The sequence below is a fragment of the Aquarana catesbeiana genome, linkage group LG09, assembly GCF_042186555.1.
Source record: "Aquarana catesbeiana isolate 2022-GZ linkage group LG09, ASM4218655v1, whole genome shotgun sequence".
Lineage (NCBI taxonomy): Eukaryota > Metazoa > Chordata > Amphibia > Anura > Ranidae > Aquarana > Aquarana catesbeiana.
Window position 1 is genome coordinate 312124356 of NC_133332.1, and position 20060 is coordinate 312144415.

A 20060-nucleotide genomic window follows, 5' to 3' on the forward strand; every position below is an offset into this window, starting at 1 on the left:
GGCTTAGTCATAGGCTCTAACCAAAAGAACATTTGTGAGGCCAGGTACTGATGGACCCTTGGCCACCCCACCAATATGAGCTGGTTGGACATATCATTCTAAAACATTGGCCTAAATACGGATTTGCCCCCCTTTTTGCAGATATAACAGCCTCTTCTAGGAAGGCTTTCCACAACATTTTGGAGTGTGTCTGTGGTTTTTTTTTTTTTTGCCCATTCAACCAAAAGAGCATTTGTGAGGCCAGGTACTGATGGACACTTGCCACTCCACCTATATAAGCTGGTTGGACATATCAGTCTAAACCATTGGCCTAAATACGGATTTGCCCCCCTTTTTGCAGATATAACAGCCTCTTCTAGGAAGGCTTTCCACAACATTTTGGAGTGTGTCTGTGTTTTTTTTTTTGCCCATTCAACCAAAAGAGCATTTGTGAGGCCAGGTACTGATGGACACTTGGCAACTCCACCTATATAAGCTGGTTGGACATATCATTCTAAACCATATGGATTTGTCCCCCTTTTTGTGGATATAACAGTCTCTTTTGGGAAGGCTTTCCAAAATATTTTGGAGTGTTTCTGTGGAAATTTGTGCCAATTCAACCAAAAGAACCTTTTTTGAAGTCAAGTACTAAGATATCTGGACAAAACACCTATAGGAGCTTGTTGGACATCTCATTCTAAAACCTTTATCCCTAATATTGATTTGCTCCTCTCTTTGGGGGATATAACAGCCTCCTCTGGAAAGCCTTTCCACAACTTTTTGAAGTGTATCTGTGCAAGTTTGTGCCCACTCAACCAAAAGAACATTTTTAGGTCAGGAACTGATGGACTCCTGGCTACCTCACATATATATGAGCTTGTTGGACATCTCATTCCAAAGCCATTAGCCTTAATAAGGAATTGCTTCTCTCTTTGCGGATAAAACAGTCTCTTCTGGGAAGGCTTTCCACAAGATTTCGGGGAGTGCCTATGGGAATGTGCGCCCATTCAGCCAAAAAACATTTGTGAGGTCAGGTACTGATGTTGGATGAGAGGACCTGGCTCACAATCAGTGTTTCAAATCATCCCAAAACTAGTTGAAGTCAGGGCTGTGTGTAGGCCACTTAAGTTCCCTTACACCATACTCATCAAACTGTGCCTTTATGGATTTGGCTTTGTGCGCAGGGGGCACAGTCATACTCAGGGCTTCTTTTCAATGAAAAAGCGGAGGAACGCAGTTCCGGCACCTGTAGCACTGAATATATGGCAAGGAGTGCTGAGGTGTGCTGGAGGGTCTGTTCATGTTGGCTATTGGGGGATCTATTATTGCAGGGGGGTCTCCTGTTGCTGGGGCGGTATTTATTGTTGTTGGCTGCTGGAGGGTCTATTGATGCTGGCAGCTGGGAGACCTATTGTTGCTGGGGTGGATCTATAGTTGCTGGGGGGGGTATTTTGTAGCAGTGGTCTATTGTTACTGGGGAGAGTGGTATTGTTTCAGGGGATCTATTCTTGCTGGGAGATCTCTTGTTGTAGGAGTATCTCTTGTTGTTGGGGGGGGGGGGTCTGGTACTTGGGGATCTATTGTTGCTGGGTGGATCTATTGGTGCAGTGAGGATCTACTGTTGCTGTGGGGGATCTATTGTTGTTGGGGGGGGGTCTTTTGCCGATGGGAAGGATCTACTGTTAAAGGAGGGGGTTGCTGGAGGGTCTATTGATGCTGGCTGTTGGGAGACCTATTGTTGCTGGGGTGGATCTATAGTTGCTGGGGGGTATTTTGTAGCAGTGGTCTATTGTTACTGGGGGGGGGTCGTATTGTTTCAGGCGATCTATTCTTGCTGGGAGATCTCTTGTTGTAGGAGGACACTATTGTTGCAGGAGAATCTCTTTTAGTGGGGGGGGGTATCTGGTACTTGTGGATCAATTGTTGCTGGGTGGATCTATTGGTGCATTGAGGATCTACTGTTGCTGTGGGGGATCTATTGTTGTTGGGGGGGTCTATTGCTGATGGGAAGGATCTACTGTTAAAGGAGGGGTTGCTGGAGGGCCTTTAATAGTCTATGGGAGAAATCAAAAGTGCTAATTTTAAAGGAAGGAAGATAGAAGATAGAAGAAAGAAGAAAGAAGAAGTATTTAAATAAAGGAATTGTCAAAAACTGTCTCTTGTCATTTTTAAAATTTTTTACAGTTTTTTTGTGAAATGGTAGGAGTACTTTTGTACCCCCTTACCATGTCACACAGGGGGGAGGGCCAGGATCTGGGGGTCCCCTTGTTAAAGGGGGCTTCCAGATTCCGATAAGCCCCCCGCCCGCAGACCCCCACAACCACCGGCCAGGGTTGTGGGGATGAGACCCTTGTCCTCATCAACATGGGGACAAGGTGTTTTGGGGGGCTACCCCAAAGCACCCTCCCAATGTTGAGGGCATGTGGCCTGGTACGGTTCAGGGGGGGGGGGCTCTCTCTTCCCCCCCTCTTTTCCTGCGGCCTGCTAGGTTGCGTGCTTGGATAAGGGTCTGGTATGGATTTTTAGGGGGACCCCACGGCATTTTTTTTTTAAATTTTGGCGCGGGGTTCCCCTTAAAATTCATACCAGACCTGAAGGGCCTGGTATGTAATTTAGGGGGACCCCCCACGTCATTTTTTTTTTAAATTTTGGCCGGGGTTCCCCTTAATATCCATACCAGACCTGAAGGGCCTGGTATGGAATTTAGGGGGACCCCCACGTCATTTTTTTTTTTTTTTTATTTTGGTTCGGGGTTCCCCTGTGGGGAATTCCCATGCCGTTTTTATCAATGAACTTTTATGTGTATTGTCGGACCGGCAATTCATTAATAGCCGCGAGTAGTTTTAAATTACTTTTTTTCCCTTTGAAATGTAATTTTGCTGTCAGACTGTTCTAAACATGGGAAACATGCGCCCCTTTACAGGCATACTATAGACACCCCCCCCCCCCCCCCCCCGGTACGAAATTTAAAGGAATATTACACTTTTATTGTTTCACTTTAAACATTATTAAAATCACTGCTCCTGAAAAAACGGCCGTTTTTAAAACTTTTTTTTGCATTGATCCATGTCCGCTGGGGCAGGACCCGGGTCCCCAAACACTTTTTATGAAAATACCTTTTATATATAAGCCTTTAAAATGAGCACTTTTGATTATTCATGTTCGTGTCCCATAGACTTTAACGGTGTTCGAACTAATTTTTTGCCTGTTCGCAAGTTCTGGTGCGAACCTAACCGGGGGGGGGGGGGACTGGTGGTTCAGGTCATCCCTAGCTGACAGTTACAAGCATGACTCCCAAAGACATGATGGGACTGTAGTTCCACAACAGCTGGAGGGCCACAGGTTGAGCACCCTTGTTTTACGGGAGGCACCTAAATTCAACAATTTTGATCAGTGCTCTCGTACTTTTGCAAATTTCCATTACCAACACTCAGTATAAACTCCGTATGAAATGAATGAGGTCTGCAAGTTCTTGGTGCAGTGAAAAGTATATATTATATTTAAAAAGAAATGTGCCGTACATTGCATATTAAAGTGGAAAATGAAAACACTAGAAAACATGGTAGTTACATACAAATGGCATCATTAGGTCATTTTTGTACTTTCACAAATTGCATTGAAAGCTGTAACATTTATAAAACTTTTATGGTTCATTCCGGTTTTCAATTAAAACAATTGCAATCATATAAATAAATATATATATATATATATACCTGTATATATATGTATATATATATATATATTTAGAGATTGAAAAGAATGTTTTCTACATTGTCTTACTCTTCATAGAAGAGAAAAAATACACCTTGCTATGTACTTTATACATCTAAACTGGTAACATATTTTAATCCCACTGCGGCTTTGGTAAACAATCGTTCTTTTGGCATAGAAAAAAAGTATATTGTGGACACCTTGGTGCTGGTGGTGAGGGTGAGGTTCATTAAATACCACAGAGACATAGGGGGAGATTTTACTAGAAATGGAGAGTGCAAAATCTGGTGCAGCTCTGCATAGAAACCAATCAGCTTCTCACTTCATCTTAGATCCCCCCCCTATCCCCCACCGTATCTACACCCCTGAAGTTTGGAACATTAAAAAATAGAATGGAAGGCTTTTACTGGGAGGCTCAGCCTCGGAAACTACAGGAAATGAATTAGGCAACGTGCTGTGACTGTCAGAGAGGCCTGGAGTGCAATGGATGCTCTGGGTGGGCGGGTTTTGGACCTTCCTATCTCCCTCCTTATCTACACCCTAGAAGTGTGGAACAGTGAAAAATAGAATAACAGGCTTTTCTTGGGGGGGCTCAGCCTCAGCAACTACAGGAAATGAATTGGGCAGCATGCTACAACTGTCAGAGAGAGCTGGAGTGCCATGGATGCTCTGGATGTGGGGGTGGGCGTGTTTGGACCTCCCTATCCCCCTCCTTATCTACACCCCTGAAGTATGGAACAATAAAAAAATAGGATAGAAGGCTTTTCCTAGGGGGCTCAGCCAGAGCAACTACAAAAAATGAATTAGGCAGCATGCTGCAACTCTCAGAGGGAGCTGGAGTGTCATGGATGCTCTAGGTGAGCGGAGGTTGGACCCCCCCCCCCCCCCGTTCCCCCTCCTTATCTGCACCCCTGAAGTTTGGAACAATACAAAATAGAATGGAAGGCTTTTCCTGTGGGGCTCAGCCTTAGCAACTACAGGGAATGAATTAGGCAACGTGCTGTGACTGTCAGAGAGAGCTGGAGTGCCATGGATGCTCTGTGTGTGGGAGGTGGGGGGTTTGGACCTCCCTATTCCCCTCCTTATCTACACCCCTGAAGTATGGAACAATAAAAACTAGAATAGGAGGCTTTTCCTGGGGGGGGGGGAATTAAATAAAATTAAATTTCACCAAGGTGGCACCCCAATAAATGCATGTATTTAGTAGCGTCTCTTCAGTTGAGTTTACATATCCAGTTACAGCATATCCATAGAGAAGTATCCCTTTCAAAAACGTTTCTTCCAGCACAGTTATCTTCGTACGTTTGTGAGGAAAGGTCCACTCCATCATATGATCTGAGTCAGCACTACTGATATCCATGTGTGTGCCCCTCTTGATTCCATCCCATTGGCGTGAGGGCAGCGATATAGGACTTGAATCATTATGCCCTTTCTTGCTCTGTCCACTAGACAAGGAGGCAGTAGAGGAACAGTCTCATTCATCAAAACTACTAGGAATGTAAAATCTGAAATAAGGCAATTAGAGTGCATCATGACAGAACCAGTTCTGCCTTTATTAGTCCTCTACAAGAAACCCCCAGATTACTTTACAGCAGCCCCAAATAATTGCCTCTTGGTTTGGCAGGCATGGCCTACTCGTGACCTGACCAGAAAATGCCAACCCAGCCAACCAACCAACCAAACCATGGGGGGAAAAATGGATCAGCTGGAATGGGCAATTATTTCCTTGAGATAAGGTTAATGATGTAGATCTGTGATTCCCAACCTCAGTCCTCAAGTACCACCAACAGGTTATGTTTTCTGGATTTCCTTCACCTTACAAAGATGCTTTAAAAACCACTTGGTGCCCAATGACGTACGAGTGGTTATACTGGACCCATGGCTGTAGCTTGCCCGTACGTCATTGGGTTTGTTATATCATGGCCATGGCTGCAGATGCAGTCATGATCCTGGTATCTTTTTTTTCAGCTGTCGATGCTGAATAAAGTAAAAGCGATCCAAGCAGCTTATTAGCCGCTGACCTTGTTTTTACATACGGTGGAAGAGGACCACCTTCCGCCGCCTTCCCGGTCCACCGGGGAGCCAGGGACTGAAGCTGGAGGTTTTACCGGCTGACCAAGGCCTGGAACATCCCTGATCCTCTCTATGGTCCAAGAAACCAGAAGCAACAGAAGTATTCTGCTCATATTTCATTCAGATTTAAACAGGCCATTACTGTGAAAGCATCTGACCAAACAGATCTCAGTTTGATCAGGTGCTTTTAAGAATAGAGGAGAGAGCCACCATTTAATTCTCTAGGGCATCTCTTTAAAAAAAATGTGTATAATGTTTGGGGGTTTTAAGTAATTTTCTAGCTAATTTTTACATGTAGGATCGGAATGTCAGAATTGGCCTGGGGGTCAAAAGGTTAAATCAATGTCTACGGCTTGATTTTTTTACATGACATTAAGGACTGAGGTTGGGAATTACTGATATAGGGAACAGCAAACAACATAAATGTGTATGCTTGACAAATATATGGTATCCCTGCTTTGAAGGAATAAAGCATTTGAAAGTATAACATAAGAAGCAATAAATAATTAATTTACATTTTAAGGAAGATGACTTATAAATTAACATCAGAGTCTATATAAAAGGCTTGAAGATAAACTGTTTTCACATCTGCAGGATAGTTTCCCATCAACGACCAGTGAAATCCATAACCCAAAAGACACCAAAAAAAGTTTTGTGCTCAGAAGAGATATCTACGTGATGAACTGAAGACACATTAACCTTCAGCCGATCACTCTTTTGTAGCTGAAGAAGGCCAGCCAAGTAGATGGTTTGCTGTCCGTTTTCGAGTGCCTTTCCACTGAAAAGAACCTCCGGATCACCGTAGTTGTCATTCACCTTTATGATCTCCGATACGAAAACGTGTTTAAAGCTGTGAGGAATCTTCAAGGACACTTGAGCATAGATAAAATAATATCCATCTTTTGGAATGTGGATCGACTTGTTTTCATACTTCATGTCATCCTTTACGAAGGCCAACCCGGCATCAGATTCCCACTGTAGACAGGTATCCTTTGGCACTGCATGTAATTGGCGTGTGCCTGAGGAAGAAAACACACGTTCTAAGGGATCAAACATGATATATAATTTACAATGTACAGAAAAAAAAGTCCAAAGTGAGCCAAATTCAGTGTTGTTTCAAGAAATTAGTTAAAGCTTAACTCCTGGCACTAAAAGCTTATTAAGAATATAACTCTTGCTTGGTCGAGGGGATGATACAGAAAGTAAAACCTACCTCCCATGGCCGGCTCTCTGGTCCTCATTGTTCCTGCTCTAGAATGTAGGCAGACATAATGTCATCAATTACAATGCAGGACCAGTGGTCTTGTCTTTTACTTGCCGGCAAGAAGACCATTGACACGACTGGTCGGAGACCAGCAAGAAGAGCTTCATGGGACCGGTATAGAATACCAAATCCGTTGTTCAGGATGACAAAGTAAGGTAAGCTTTACTCAGAATTACATCATCCCTTTGAAAAAAATGAATGTTATGTAGCGGTACCCCTCTGGGGCCCCTGAGTGTAGTAGTTCCACTTGTCACCCTACCCAGCCTGGCATTCACTTCCAGACAATGAAAAGTCCATCAGCTTTGTTTGTGATATTTTATTGAGGGTTTAAGCTTGGCTGGGGTAAAGGGATTATGGGATGCCCGGAATCAATAGTTTTAAATGATAAAATGATTGATTGGAACCTCTATTCACATCCTCCAAAGCTCCAGACTTCTCCAGCACAACCCTTCTTTGTAGACTGTTACTTTCTCCCCTGTGCAATACTTGGTTCCTGGCACAGCTAGCACATGGTTAGGCCAAACTCTGAATTAAGGCCAATTTTAGGGATTTGCCATTTACTGTCAGGGACCGCTGTCCCCTTTGGTGTAGCAACCGACAGCAATAGAAAAAGTCTTTAGCTGTATTGAGGTGGAGACTCTGACAGCCCTCCTGGCTGGAGCAGCCCGACTTCAACGCCAGTAACATCAGTCTCTCCTGGCTCTACATCCATCTCAGACTCCCAGTCCGCATGTCTCTCCCAGCTCTCCCAACTGTGCCTGTCACTCACCGACACCTGGTGGATCCCTCCTGAAGACTTGCCCGGCAGTGTGCCGTGCTGTCTTCTCCTGCTCCTGTTTAGGACACGCCTTGGGTTGTGTGGGGTTCCCTCACGGCTCCGAACCCCTGGCCCAAGGTCACCCCCCCTGACTGGGGGGCTCCCTCTAAGGCCCCGACATCCTAACACTCCATTGTTCTTCCACCCGAACAATTCCTCCCCAGCTGAGCTGATCCAAGGTATTTAAGAAGGCCTGCCCTCTGCCAATCCTAGTTAGGGATTGGTCAGGGCTCCTCATCACACCCCAGACAGCTCCACCTCTCTTCCCCTCCTCTGCTTCTAGAATCTTCTGAGAGCCAGAGGGAGGTAACCAAGAAGTGACATTGCCTGTAAGTCACCAGCCTACTCTAAACCACTCCCAACCCCACAGATCAAAACAAACAGGCCTAGCTTTCAGTTAGGCCTGCTTATATTTACCTGCACTGGTCAAAAATCTAGCTCTAGCACCTACCTAAGGTAGAGGGTGCTAATGTTATATTGTCCATCAGCTGGGGAGAGTCGGCTTGCAGTACCAGGGTGGGGTGGATGGAGGACGGAGGGGGGGTACAGCAGTACCAGCATGGGGTAGCTGGAGGATGGGGGGGTGGGATAGCAGTACCAGGGAGGGGTGTAGCTGGAGAATGGAGGGGGTGCACCAGAATGCACTTTCACCTATATAGACAAATTTCCTTGCACCAGCCCAGAGTAGAGATGCCTTATTTTAGAACTTTCCTGTCAATAACCAGGGTGAAATTTGTAGCTGCCTAATAGATACCTCCAAAACTGACAGGGTCATGGGCGTGGTCAAGGGGAGCCCCATCAGGTAAGCTGTACGGGGCCCCATGATTTCCAACAGCGGCCCTGCTTATAGAGAGTAATGTGAGACAATGATAGCCATTATCTTAGGATGGGAGCAGGAAGAGAGCTATAAAACGATTGATGGATCTAACTTTCTAGCTAGATCCTGGCATCATTGGCTTGGGCACTTGGTCAACTGTTGGGTCTATTAATTGAAAACTCTATGAATTAAGATTTTATATATCTAATGAAAACCTAAGTACTACTAATATAATAAATAAGTATATAAAAATATGGATTGCCTCAATTCTGTATACTACTATACCATATGGGTCAAAACCTTAAGTAAATTACTCTACAAACATATCAACCAACATGTGACTGTGTATGTCTACACCTTATAAGTGTGGTTAAACACTGATATTCCATGTTGTTCAGGAGCTAATTTGAGGAATTTACTAGCTGTTGCATACTAATGATGTAATCTCTAACGCTAAAAAACAATACAGGTGTGTAGAATGTTCAATAAAACGTTACTATTAAAACACTTCAAGAGATCGTCATGTTGCAGTAACCAATTGAAGAACATTCAAAATGGTCACATCATAAAGTACCTGTTAAATGAGCCTTTGGTTGCGCGTCCTTCAAATTCTGCTGTCCTTTAAGAAAAAAAAAAAATTATTTACCAAAAGGTATAGCAGTAAAACACTAAATCAGCCTTTCTCAACCTTTTTAACACAGAGGAACCCTTAAAAAAAAAAACTTTCTAGTCTCAAGGAAGCACTGCTAATTAATACTATAGTTACAACTCATAATACGTTAGTGTGATGGTCAGTGGGAAGAATGCTCCTGACTAGGGATGAGCCGAACACCCCCTGGTTCGGTTCGCACCAGAACCTGAATTTGCACGAACGTTAGAACCCCATTGACGTCTATGGGACTCAAACGTTCGAAATCAAAAGTGCTCATTTTAAAGGATAATTGGCATGTTATTGTCCTAAAAAGGGTTTGGGGACCCGGGTCCTGCCCCAGGGGACATGTATCAATGCAAAAAAAACTTTTAAAAACGTCCGTTTTTTCGGGAGCAGTGATTTTAATGATGCTTAAAGTAAAAAAAAAAAAAAAGTGAAATATTCCTTTAAATATCGTACCTGGGGGGTGTCTATAGTATGCCTGTAAAGTGGCGCGTGTTTCCCATGCTTAGAACAGTCCCTGCACAAAATGTAATTTTTAAAGGAAAAAAAGTCATTTAAAACTGCTTGCGGCTTTAATGTAATGTCGGGTCCTGGCAATATGGATGAAAATCAGTGAGACAAAAGGCATGGGTACCCCCCAGTTCATTACCAGGCCCTTTGGGTCTTGTATGGATATTAAGGGGAACCCCGCACCCAAATTAAAATAAGGAAAGGTGTGGGGTCACCAGGCCCTATATACTCTGAACAGCAGTAAACAGGCGGTGCAAACAAGACAGGGACTGTAGGTTTGTTGTTAAGTAGAATCTGTTTGTAATTTTGAACATTTTTAACGTGTTTAGCTCCAGCCACAAAATCTTTTTTAAGCTTTTTGGAAAACATAGGGAAGGGTTATCACCCCTGTGACATTTGTTTTGCTGTCTTTCCTCCTCTTCAGAAGATTTCACCTCACTTTTTGTCCCAATGACAAAAGTTTTATGAAAATTTGGGGTTTTTTGTGGAACAAGGATTGGAAAGCATCAGTGGAAAGGAGAAATGTTTTTCCCATATTAACTCTTACAGGAGAGAATTTCCCTTCCTAGGGGTAGATTTCATCTCACTTCCTGTTGTCTCCTTCCGTTTGCAAGTAGGAGTCGTTTGTAAGTTGGATGTTTGAAAGTAGATGCCTGCCCTATATACTCAGCAGAAATTTGGGCCTTAGGTGTTGTTGTGGCCACAACACTGTAAGCCCTCACAGGGCCCTGCTGTGAAATATTAGATCAAGAATTGTAATTACATGCCCCTGTTGAACAAGGGCAGAAAAATTGGGCCTTTGGTGGTGGTGGTGGTGCTGGTGCCACAACACTGTAAGTCCTCACTCGCTCTTGGTGGGCGCAAAAATGGTCCCCGATGTGAAATATTAGATCAAGAATTGTAATTACATGCCCCTGTTAAACAAGGGCTGAAAAATTAGGCCTTAGACACTGGTGCTGGTGCCACAACACTGCAACCCCTCACAGATACTCTAGTTGGAACGCAGGAACGAGCCCTGCTGCAAAGTATTGCATCAAAAATTGTAATTACACGCCCCTGTTAAACAGGGGCTGAAAAATTGTGCCTTAGGCACTGGTGGTGGCGCCCAGAACCAAAAATGTTCTTACAAGCTATCAGCGTGATGATTGAGGAGGAAGAGGATAATTACTCAGGGATAGTCACTCAGCATCAGCATAGGCAGTCTTTGAAGGGATCTGAGATTTCAAAAAAAATTATTCGGTTACATCAGCATCAGGTGCTTGGTAGCTGGTGGTGATCCAAGACTGATTCATTTTTATGAAGGTCAGTCAATCGACCAAGTCGGTGGACAGACGCACCCTGTGATCGGTTACAAAGCCTCCAGCAGCACTGAATGTGCGTTCCGAAAGAACGCTGTATGCAGGACAGGCCAGTAGCTCAACTGCATACTGTGCAAGCTCTGGCCAGTGATCCATCCTCAAGACCCAGTAAGCCAGAGGATTTTCGGTGGGAAAGGTGTCCAAGTCAGATCTTGCCCCTAGGTATTCCTGCACCATGTAAAACAGACGCTGGTGATGGTTGCTGGAACCGATCATACCTTGGGGCTGCAAACCAAAAAATTGTCTGAACGCATCGGTCAGACGGCCACCTTCTCCACCGCTCCTTCTTTGACTGACCGAAGCCTCAGCAACACGTTGTCCAGAAACAGGAGTTTGTAACCTCCCAGTCTCTGGGAACGCGTTGCACAGACCTTTCTGCAAGGCCTCCCGAAGATGTTTCATCCTCTGCTCCCTCTGCGATGGCAAGATAAGGTCCGCAACCTTACCCTTGTAATGTGGATCAAGGAGGGTTGCCAGCCAGTATTGGTCCTTCTCCTTGATACCACGAATACGAGGATCCTTACGCAGGCTTTGCAGGATCAGGGAGGCCATGCAGCGTAAGTTTGCTGAGGCATTCGGTCCGGAGTCCTCTGGGTCACTAAGGACGACATGGTCCGCAGCCACCTCCTCCCAGCCGCGTACAAGTCCATGTGTTTCTTGGGACTGATCCCTTAAAGACTGCTGCTGATGCTGAGTGCCAGGCTCCACCTCCATACTGACACAATCTTCCTCCTCCTCCTCCTCCTCCTCGTCCTCTTCCTGCGTGATCGGCGGGCACGCAGGAACACTGTCTGGATAAAGGGGGCCTTGAGAGCTAAGGAAGTCCTCCTCTTCCTGTCTCTGTTCTGCCTCAAGTGCCCTGTCCATTATTCCACGCAGCGTGTGCTCCAACAGGTGGACAAGGGGGACAGTGTCACTGATGCATGCACTGTCACTGCTCACCATCCTCGTGGCCTCCTCAAATGGTGACAGGACAGTGCATGCATCCCTGATCATGGCCCACTGGCGTGGGGAAAAAAAAACAAGCTCCCCTGAACCTGTCCTGGTGCCATAGTCGCACAGGTACTCATTGATGGCCCTCTGCTGTGTGTGCAGCCGCTGCAGCATGGCCAACGTTGAGTTCCACCTGGTAGGCATGTCACAGATTAAGCGGTTCTTGGGCAGGTTAAACTCCTTTTGCAGGTCCGCCAGCCAAGCACTGGCATTATATGACCGGCGGAAATGCACACAGACTTTCCTGGCCTGCCTCAGGACATCCTGTAAGCCCGGGTACCTGCCCAAGAACCGCTGCACCACCAAGTTAAGGAGGTGAGCCAAACAGGGCACATGGGTCATTTGTCCCTGTCGGAGGGCAGAGAGGAGGTTGGTGCCATTGTCGCAAACCACCATTCCTGCCTTAAGTTGGCGTCAACCACCTCTGAACCTGCCCCTGCAGAGCTGACAGAACCTCTGCCCCAGTGTGGCTCCTGTCCCCCAAGCACACCAGCTCAAGCACCGCATGGCATCTTTTGGCCTGCATACTTGCGTAGCCCCTTGAACGCCTATGGAGCACCGCTGGTTCCGAGGACAAAGCACAGGAAGAGGCCATGGAGGAAGAAGAAGAGGAGGGGGTGGAGGAGAGAGGTGTGTCACAATCATTAGTAGTGGCATTTTGGAGGCGTGGTGGCGGAACAACCTCCAACACTACTGCACCTTGTCCTGCATCCTTCCCAGCTGCCAGCAGAGTCACCCAATGCGCTGTGAAACTTAGGTAACGTCCCTGTCCATGCCTGCTGGACCATGAGTCAGCGGTAATATGCACCTTACCACTGACTGCCCTGTCCAGCGAGGCATGGACATTGCCTTCCACATGCCGGTAGAGAGCCGGAATTGCCTTCCTTGAGAAAAAGTGGCGTTTGGGTACCTGCCACTGAGGAACCGCACATTCCACAAACTCACGGAAGGGGGCAGAGTCTACCAACTGAAAAGGCAGCAGTTGAAGTGCTAGCAATTTTGCCAAGCTAGCATTCAACCGCTGGGCATGTGGATGGCTGGGAGCTAACTTCTTTCGGTGGTGCAGCAGCTGGGGCAGGGAAATTTGCCTGATACAATCTGACGTCGGTGTACCGAAAGCAGATTGCCCACAAGTACTTGGCTGTGACACACCTAATTCTACACCTTCATTCCTCTCAGTGCAGGTCTCAGAGAGGACTGAAGGTATAGTGGCTTTGGAGATCTCAGCTGATGAGGAGCAAGGAGGGGTCCTCTTTGTTCTTTGGTGTGGGTCTTTTAGATACGCTTGCCAACGAACTGCATGGCAGGTCAACATATATCTGGTCAAGCATGTGGTACCCAAGCAGGAGATGTTTTGGCCACGCGAGATATGCTTGAGACATATGTTGCAAATAGCAGCGGTGCGATCTGATGCACTCGTCTCAAAAAAGGCCCACACCAAAGAACTTTTTGAATAACGCGCAGAGACTGCAGTGCCCTGCACATGTGGAGCTTTGGGGTGTGATGCAGTCAGTGTGCTGCCCTGAGGCTGGCCCCTGGAGGGCATCCTGCCTCGTTGGTGATGTGCCACCTCCTCCTCCTCCTCTCTCCAATCAGGCACCCACGTTGAGTCAGTGACCTCATCATCCCCTCCCTCCTCATCACTGGAGCAAACCTGGCAGTATGCTGCAGCAGGGGGAGCATGACTGCCAGATTGCTGTCCTTCTTGGGCACCCCCTCTGTCCGTGCTCACGTTACTGCCTTCATTTAGCTCAGTATCATCATCAGAGCCTTCCAAACGCTGGGCATCCTCCTGGAGCATGTACCCAACACTGTGGTCAAACAGTTCGAGGGACTCCTCAGGAGGACATGGTGGGGCTAGGGAAGGAGTCACTGATGACATTGAGCCGAGGGAAGAGGCCGCTGCTTTGCCAGACAAAGTACCTTGAGCATGGGTGAGAGAGGATGAGGAGGATGAGGACGGCTTGGTCATCCACTCGACCAAGTCTTCCCCATGTTGCAGCTCAACACGACCAGCTGCCGAAAAAAAGGTCAAGCGTGTCCCACGGCCACGTGCTGATGAGGATGCACCATCTCCACGACCAGCACTAGACACAGAGCCTGCTTGCCCTCTTTTATTGGCTTGTGACTGTCTGCCTCTCCTTCTTGGCCTTCCAGACATACTAATGGCCTGTAGCTGCACTAAGCTGGGATATATATATATATATGTACTGATACTGCAGCTAGCAAAATCAACTGCCTGCCTGTAGTATGAGAACACCACCAACCTTCTACAGGTAGCTTTAGCTGAACACTGTGCAGAGCTCGCCAAAAAAATAACTTGTAGGTTTAGTTGAACACTGTGAGCAGGACGCACTACACTAACTTGTAGCTTTAGATGAACACTGTGCAGAGGTCTCACTACACTAACTTGTAGTTTTAGCTGAACACTGTGAGCAGAACGCACTACACTAACTTGTAGTTTTAGCTGAACACTGTGAGCAGGACGCACTGCACTAACTGTAAATAGTCTAGCTGCCTGACTGTAGGATCAAAAGAACACCAGCAATTTTCTTCAGGTAGCTGTAAGCTGCCTTATATAGTGTGGGGTGTGTTCTAAACCCCCTGAGCCATAATTGGCCAAAGCCACCCTGGCTTTGGCCAATTGCAGCTCTCTCTAAAGACGACGCTGTGATTGGCCAAACATGCGGGTCATAGTGCATGCTTGGCCAATCATCAGCCAGCAATGCACTGCGATGCCGCAGTGAATTATGGGCCGTGACGCGCCACACGAATTTGGCGCGAACGGCCCATAACGTTTGGAATTCGGCGAACGACCGAACAGCCGATGTTCGAGTCGAACATGGGTTCGACTCGAACACGAAGCTCATCCCTACTCCTGACACTTGTGGTCATTGGAAAGAATTACCCCCTTACAGATGGCTAAAAGGATCAATGGTGTCAGTGGGAACTTATATGAGAGGCAGAATCTGCCCATTGCTCAGGAACCCCTAGCAGCCTCTAGAGGAACTCATGGGTTCCATGGAACCCTTAGCAACCTTTGAAGGAACCCTAGAGTTTGATGGAACCCAAAGTAACCTTTTGAGGAACCCTAGGAATCCATGGAACCCATAGCAACCTCTGGAGGAACCCCTAGCAACATCTGTAGGAACCCTAGGATTCCATGAACCCCTAGCAACCCCTGGAGAAACCCTAGGGTTCCATGGAACCCATAGCAACCTCTGTAATAACCCCTAGCAACATCTGGAGGAACCCTAGGGTTCCATGGAACCCCTAGCAACCTCTGGAGGAATCCTAGGGTTCCACGGAACTACTAGGAACCTCTGGAGCAACCCTAGGGTTCCACAGAACCGATAGCAACCTCTGGAGGAATCCTTGGGTCCCATGAAACCCCTAGCAACCTCTGGAGGAACCCTTGGGTTCCACGGTACCTCTAGCAACCTCTGGAGGAACCCTTGGGTTCTATGAAACCCATAGCAACCTCTGGAGGAACCCTAGTTGAGAAACTCTGCAGTAAATGATACAACCTTTCATGTAAACGTCTTAAAAATTAAGGACCACTAAAAGAACGGACCAGGACAAAACATGACTTAGAAGCTGGTTTACGTGATATATTGGGTGACTACCTTCCTGGATGAATATGTGATATGAATTCAGAGTAGGAAGCTTTAAAACGAACGAATGGAGCAATATATACAAACATACAAGGGACTTCTTGTCCAAAAACCACTGATAGGTGCCATGTTACTGACACTTTTTTGCCAAACATAGCAGTTACCTTATACCAGGGGTCTCCAAACTTTCTAAACAAAGGGCCAGTTTACTGTCCTTCAGGCTTAAGGGGGGCCGGACTGTGGACTGTGTAAATAATGCCTTATCGTTGGTGTCAGGACTAGTCAAGGTAAGGACTAGTGCCTTGTCATTGATAACAATAGAAAGATTTCTGCCCCATCATTGGTATCAGTGGGAGGAATTGCGCCGCTTTAATTGCCGGGTCACTTTAATTGCCACAATAATCATAGTTATAAAAACACATTCATTAGTCACTCTGCCAATTATAGTAAAAAAAAAAAGTCCCTTATTATGACATTTTGAAATCGTTGGTTCATTTTGGAAAATCCTTTGGCATAAAAAAAAGTCCAACCCAGATACAAATTTTCAATGAGCTCAGGACGTTGGCTTCATTTTTTTGTTATCCTTTATCTCTGCCAATTCCTTCATTTTCTACATTGAGGAATAATCTAGGAGGGACGTTTCAGCCAAGTGGTCTCGGAGGTAAAATGGTGTTAAACCCAAAAACAATAAAAAATAATAGAGTATAATGCAGTTTACCAATCCTGGCGCCCTATTGTGTTTCTTTTATTCTGGGGGTTGGGGAGCGTTAGATGTACTAGCAGATTTAGATGTACTTGAGAGTTGCTGGACAGCTCCCTATCTGATTCCTTAGACCACCTTGCCTTGAGTTGTGTTTCTCTTGAACCTTGAACCCTTTGCTCCTCCCATGAACTTCCTATTTAAGCCATTCCTTTGCACTTCCTGTTTGCCAGATTATTGTGCTCTCTCCAGCTAATATCTTGCTCTTGTCACTCCTGCTGCCATTTGAATCTTTGCTACCACTTGTAACTGACCTTTGGCTTGTTTCTTGACTACACTTCTGCTTGATCCCAACCTTCAACCACTTATTACCAATTGTTGGCTTGTTTACTGACTCAGTTTCTGCTTGATCCCTACTTGCTATATCTGCTACTGAACCTGCTACTGAACCTGAACTTATTTCCTGATGGGGTGATCCTGAGGACCAGTAGCGTCGCTAGGGGGTGGCTTTTGGGGCTATAGCCCCGAATCTGGGGCCCATAGCCCCGAGTCTCTGCAGGGGTCCCCAAGGGGAGGGGAGGCTCTCTGGGGACCCTGATGCAAGGGGGAGGCTCTTATGGGACCCTGATTTTAAGGGGGAGGCTTTCTGGGGACCCTAATGTAAGGGAGAGGCTCTCTGGGGACTCTGATGTAAGGAGGAGGCTCTCTGGGGACCCTGATGTAAGGGGGGGCTCTCTGGGGACCCTAATGTAAGGGGGAGGCTCTCTGAGGACTCTGATGTAAGGAGGAGGCTCTCTAGAGACCCTGATGTAAGGGGGGCTCTCTGGGGACCCTGATGTAAGTGGGGGCTCTCTGGGGATATACACACACACGTATATTACTGTATATACATGTGTATGCTTGCCCAAGCGTATGACTTTCTTTACTACTCTGCTATGGGCTCTAGCCCCAGATCTTTTGTAGACCTAGCAACGCCCCTGCTGAGGACCATGACCTGCTGCTAACACACAGCAAAACCAATCTCCACCACCAGGAGCTCTGATGTAAACCAATTAGTGCTAAGACCCCGAACCTCGGGTAAGCCCACGTCATCCTCCAGGGTGACCTGCTTGTATACCTAGCCTGCTAGTCGGTGGGAGCCTCTCTACTGCTATAACTACTGATCTCTGAGCTTGACCCCTGACTGTGACAACAGGACAATACCAACAAACATTCATACCGGGCTTCTTTTTAAGATGTGAAGCAATTTATTTCAAATTTAGGTTGGGAATCGACCCCCAAGTCAAGTTATTAAGCAGACTAAAAAAAATGCTTTGCAAATACTGTTTATGCTCCCCTTTAAGTCTTGGCCACATGACCTCCTTGCTGTTTCTCTCATCTGAAGGGGCCTAGGCAGGGATCGGGACTGGTTTTAGGTCCACCTATAAAGTCATACCAGACCTTTAATCTGAGCATGCAGCCTGGTTGACCAGGAAAGGGGGGGTGCCAATGTGTGCCCCCCATCCCCCTGAACCATACCAGGCCACATGCCGTCAACATGAACGGGAAAGGGGTGCCTTGCTAGGGGGGGACTTTCCATAGCAAAGCACCTTGTCTCTATATTGATGAGGACAAGGGGCCTCTTCCCCACAACCCTGGCCTGGTGGCTGTGGGGGTCTGCTGGTGGGGGGGGTTTACCTAAATCTGTGATGGATGCTAGGAATGTTCTTATTTTGGACATAGTTCTACTTTAAATTACAATCGGGGTAGGCAACCTTGGCTCTCCAGCTGTTGTTGAACTTTACGTGCCCTAAGACATTGCAAGATTCCGACAGCCACAGGCTTGACTCACAGATTTAGAGGCATGATGGGATTTGTAGTTTCAATACAGCTATTGTGCCGAGGTTGCGTAACCTAACATAAGGGGACAGGGGTGCAATGCCATGGGGGGCTTTCCCTAGCAAAGCACCTTGTCACTATGTTGAAGAGGACAAGAGCTTCTTCCCTACAACCCTGGGCTGATGGTAGTGGGGGTCTGCGGTCAGGTGGCTTATCGGAATCCAGAAGCCCTCTTTGATATTAAGGCTGCCCCCCCTCCACCACATGAATGAGTAGGGGATACATAGTACCCCTACTCATTCACAAAAAAAGATGTCACCTAGAATTAAGACACCCAACTTTTGACAAGTCAGGCCAAAACGGGAAAAAAACCCCACCCAGCACACCACCCAATCACACACAAAGATGAATGATAGTTTCCCGAGCTATCATCGTCGATAACAGTGGTCTCCAAACTGCGGCCCGGGGACCGGATGCAGCCCTTTGCTTGCTTTTATCTGGCCCTTGGGGCATTCTTCCCTCCACTGTCAGCAACAGTGGGGCATAGTTCCTGTCACTGACACCGACAACGGGGCACTATTCCTCCCACCGATATCAATGATGGGACACTATTCCTCCCACCGATATCAATGATGGGGCACTATTCCTCCCACCGGTATCAATGATGGGGCACTATTCCTCCCACCGATATCAATGATGGGGCACTATTCCTCCCATTAACACCAACGATGGGGCACCATTACTCCCAATGACACCAACAATGGGACACTATTACTCCCAATGACACCAACGATGGGACACTATCCATCCCATTGATATCAACCATGGGGCACCATTGATCCCACTGATGTCAATGATGGGACATTATTCCTCCCACTAACAGCAACGATGGGCAACTATTCCTCCCGCTGCTTCCTTAGCAACCATTGACAGCCGCAAGCTATCACGTTCGTCCACGCCGAAAGCCCCGGACGTCCAGTATCTGAAGAGCCAGTGTTGGGTCGGAACCTATGTTCAGACCGAAGAGTGAGCTCATCCCTACATACTGTCATCCCTACTCCGAACCACACAGCCTTTCCTCCGAACAATGGCGGCTCCGTGTTGTGCGTCTCATTCCCATTCATTCCTATAGGAAAGCTGAAACTTGTGGAGGCTTCAGAGGAAAGGAGAGGGCTGCATGAAGAACCAGGATGGCGTTCCTTGGTTCAGGTGAGAGATCTGTACATTACCATACAGGCTGGAGGATGTTCCCAACAATAATCAGAACTGAAGAAATTCTTTAGAGATTCATCTCTAACACCACAGAACAAGACCAATCAAATGTCACCAACTTCTACTACCTACAATACTGTGCAAAATGCAGAAATAAAGCTTAAAGGATATCGTATTAAAGCTTCTCTGAGTGCTGCTTCCCTGAACTTCCAGTCTCCCTCGGTGCTGCTTCCCTGAACTTCCGGTCTCCCTCAGTGCTGCTTCCCTGAACTTTTGGTCTCCCTCAGTGCTACTTTCCTAAACTTCCGGTCTCCCTCAGTGCTGCTTCCCTGAAATTCTGGTCTCCCTCAGTGCTGCTTCCCTGAACTTCCTGTCTCCCTCAGTGCTGCTTCCCTGAATTTCTGGTCTTCCTCAGTGCTGCTTCCCTGAATTTCTGCTACCCCTCAGTGCTGCTTCCTTAAATTTCTGGTCTCTGTGCTGCTTCCCTGAATTTCTGGTCTCTTTGTGCTGCTTCCATGAATTTCTGGTCTCCCTCAGTG

The 20060-nt window shown here is 46.8% G+C and overlaps 1 protein-coding gene across 1 annotated transcript in view; it reads right to left on the reverse strand.

Annotated features, from left to right (window-relative positions):
- Positions 1-3458: 3458 nt before the first annotated feature.
- The window catches only part of TNFSF15 (TNF superfamily member 15), a 37642-nt gene continuing 21040 nt past the window's right edge, over positions 3459-20060 (reverse strand). The window contains exons 3-4 of the mRNA XM_073600682.1: positions 9236-9280; positions 3459-6782 (exon numbers count right to left, since the gene is read on the reverse strand). Of these exons, the coding sequence (XP_073456783.1) occupies positions 6370-6782; positions 9236-9280 (458 nt within the window). The 3' untranslated portion in view covers positions 3459-6369. The remainder of the gene's footprint in view (positions 6783-9235; positions 9281-20060) is intronic.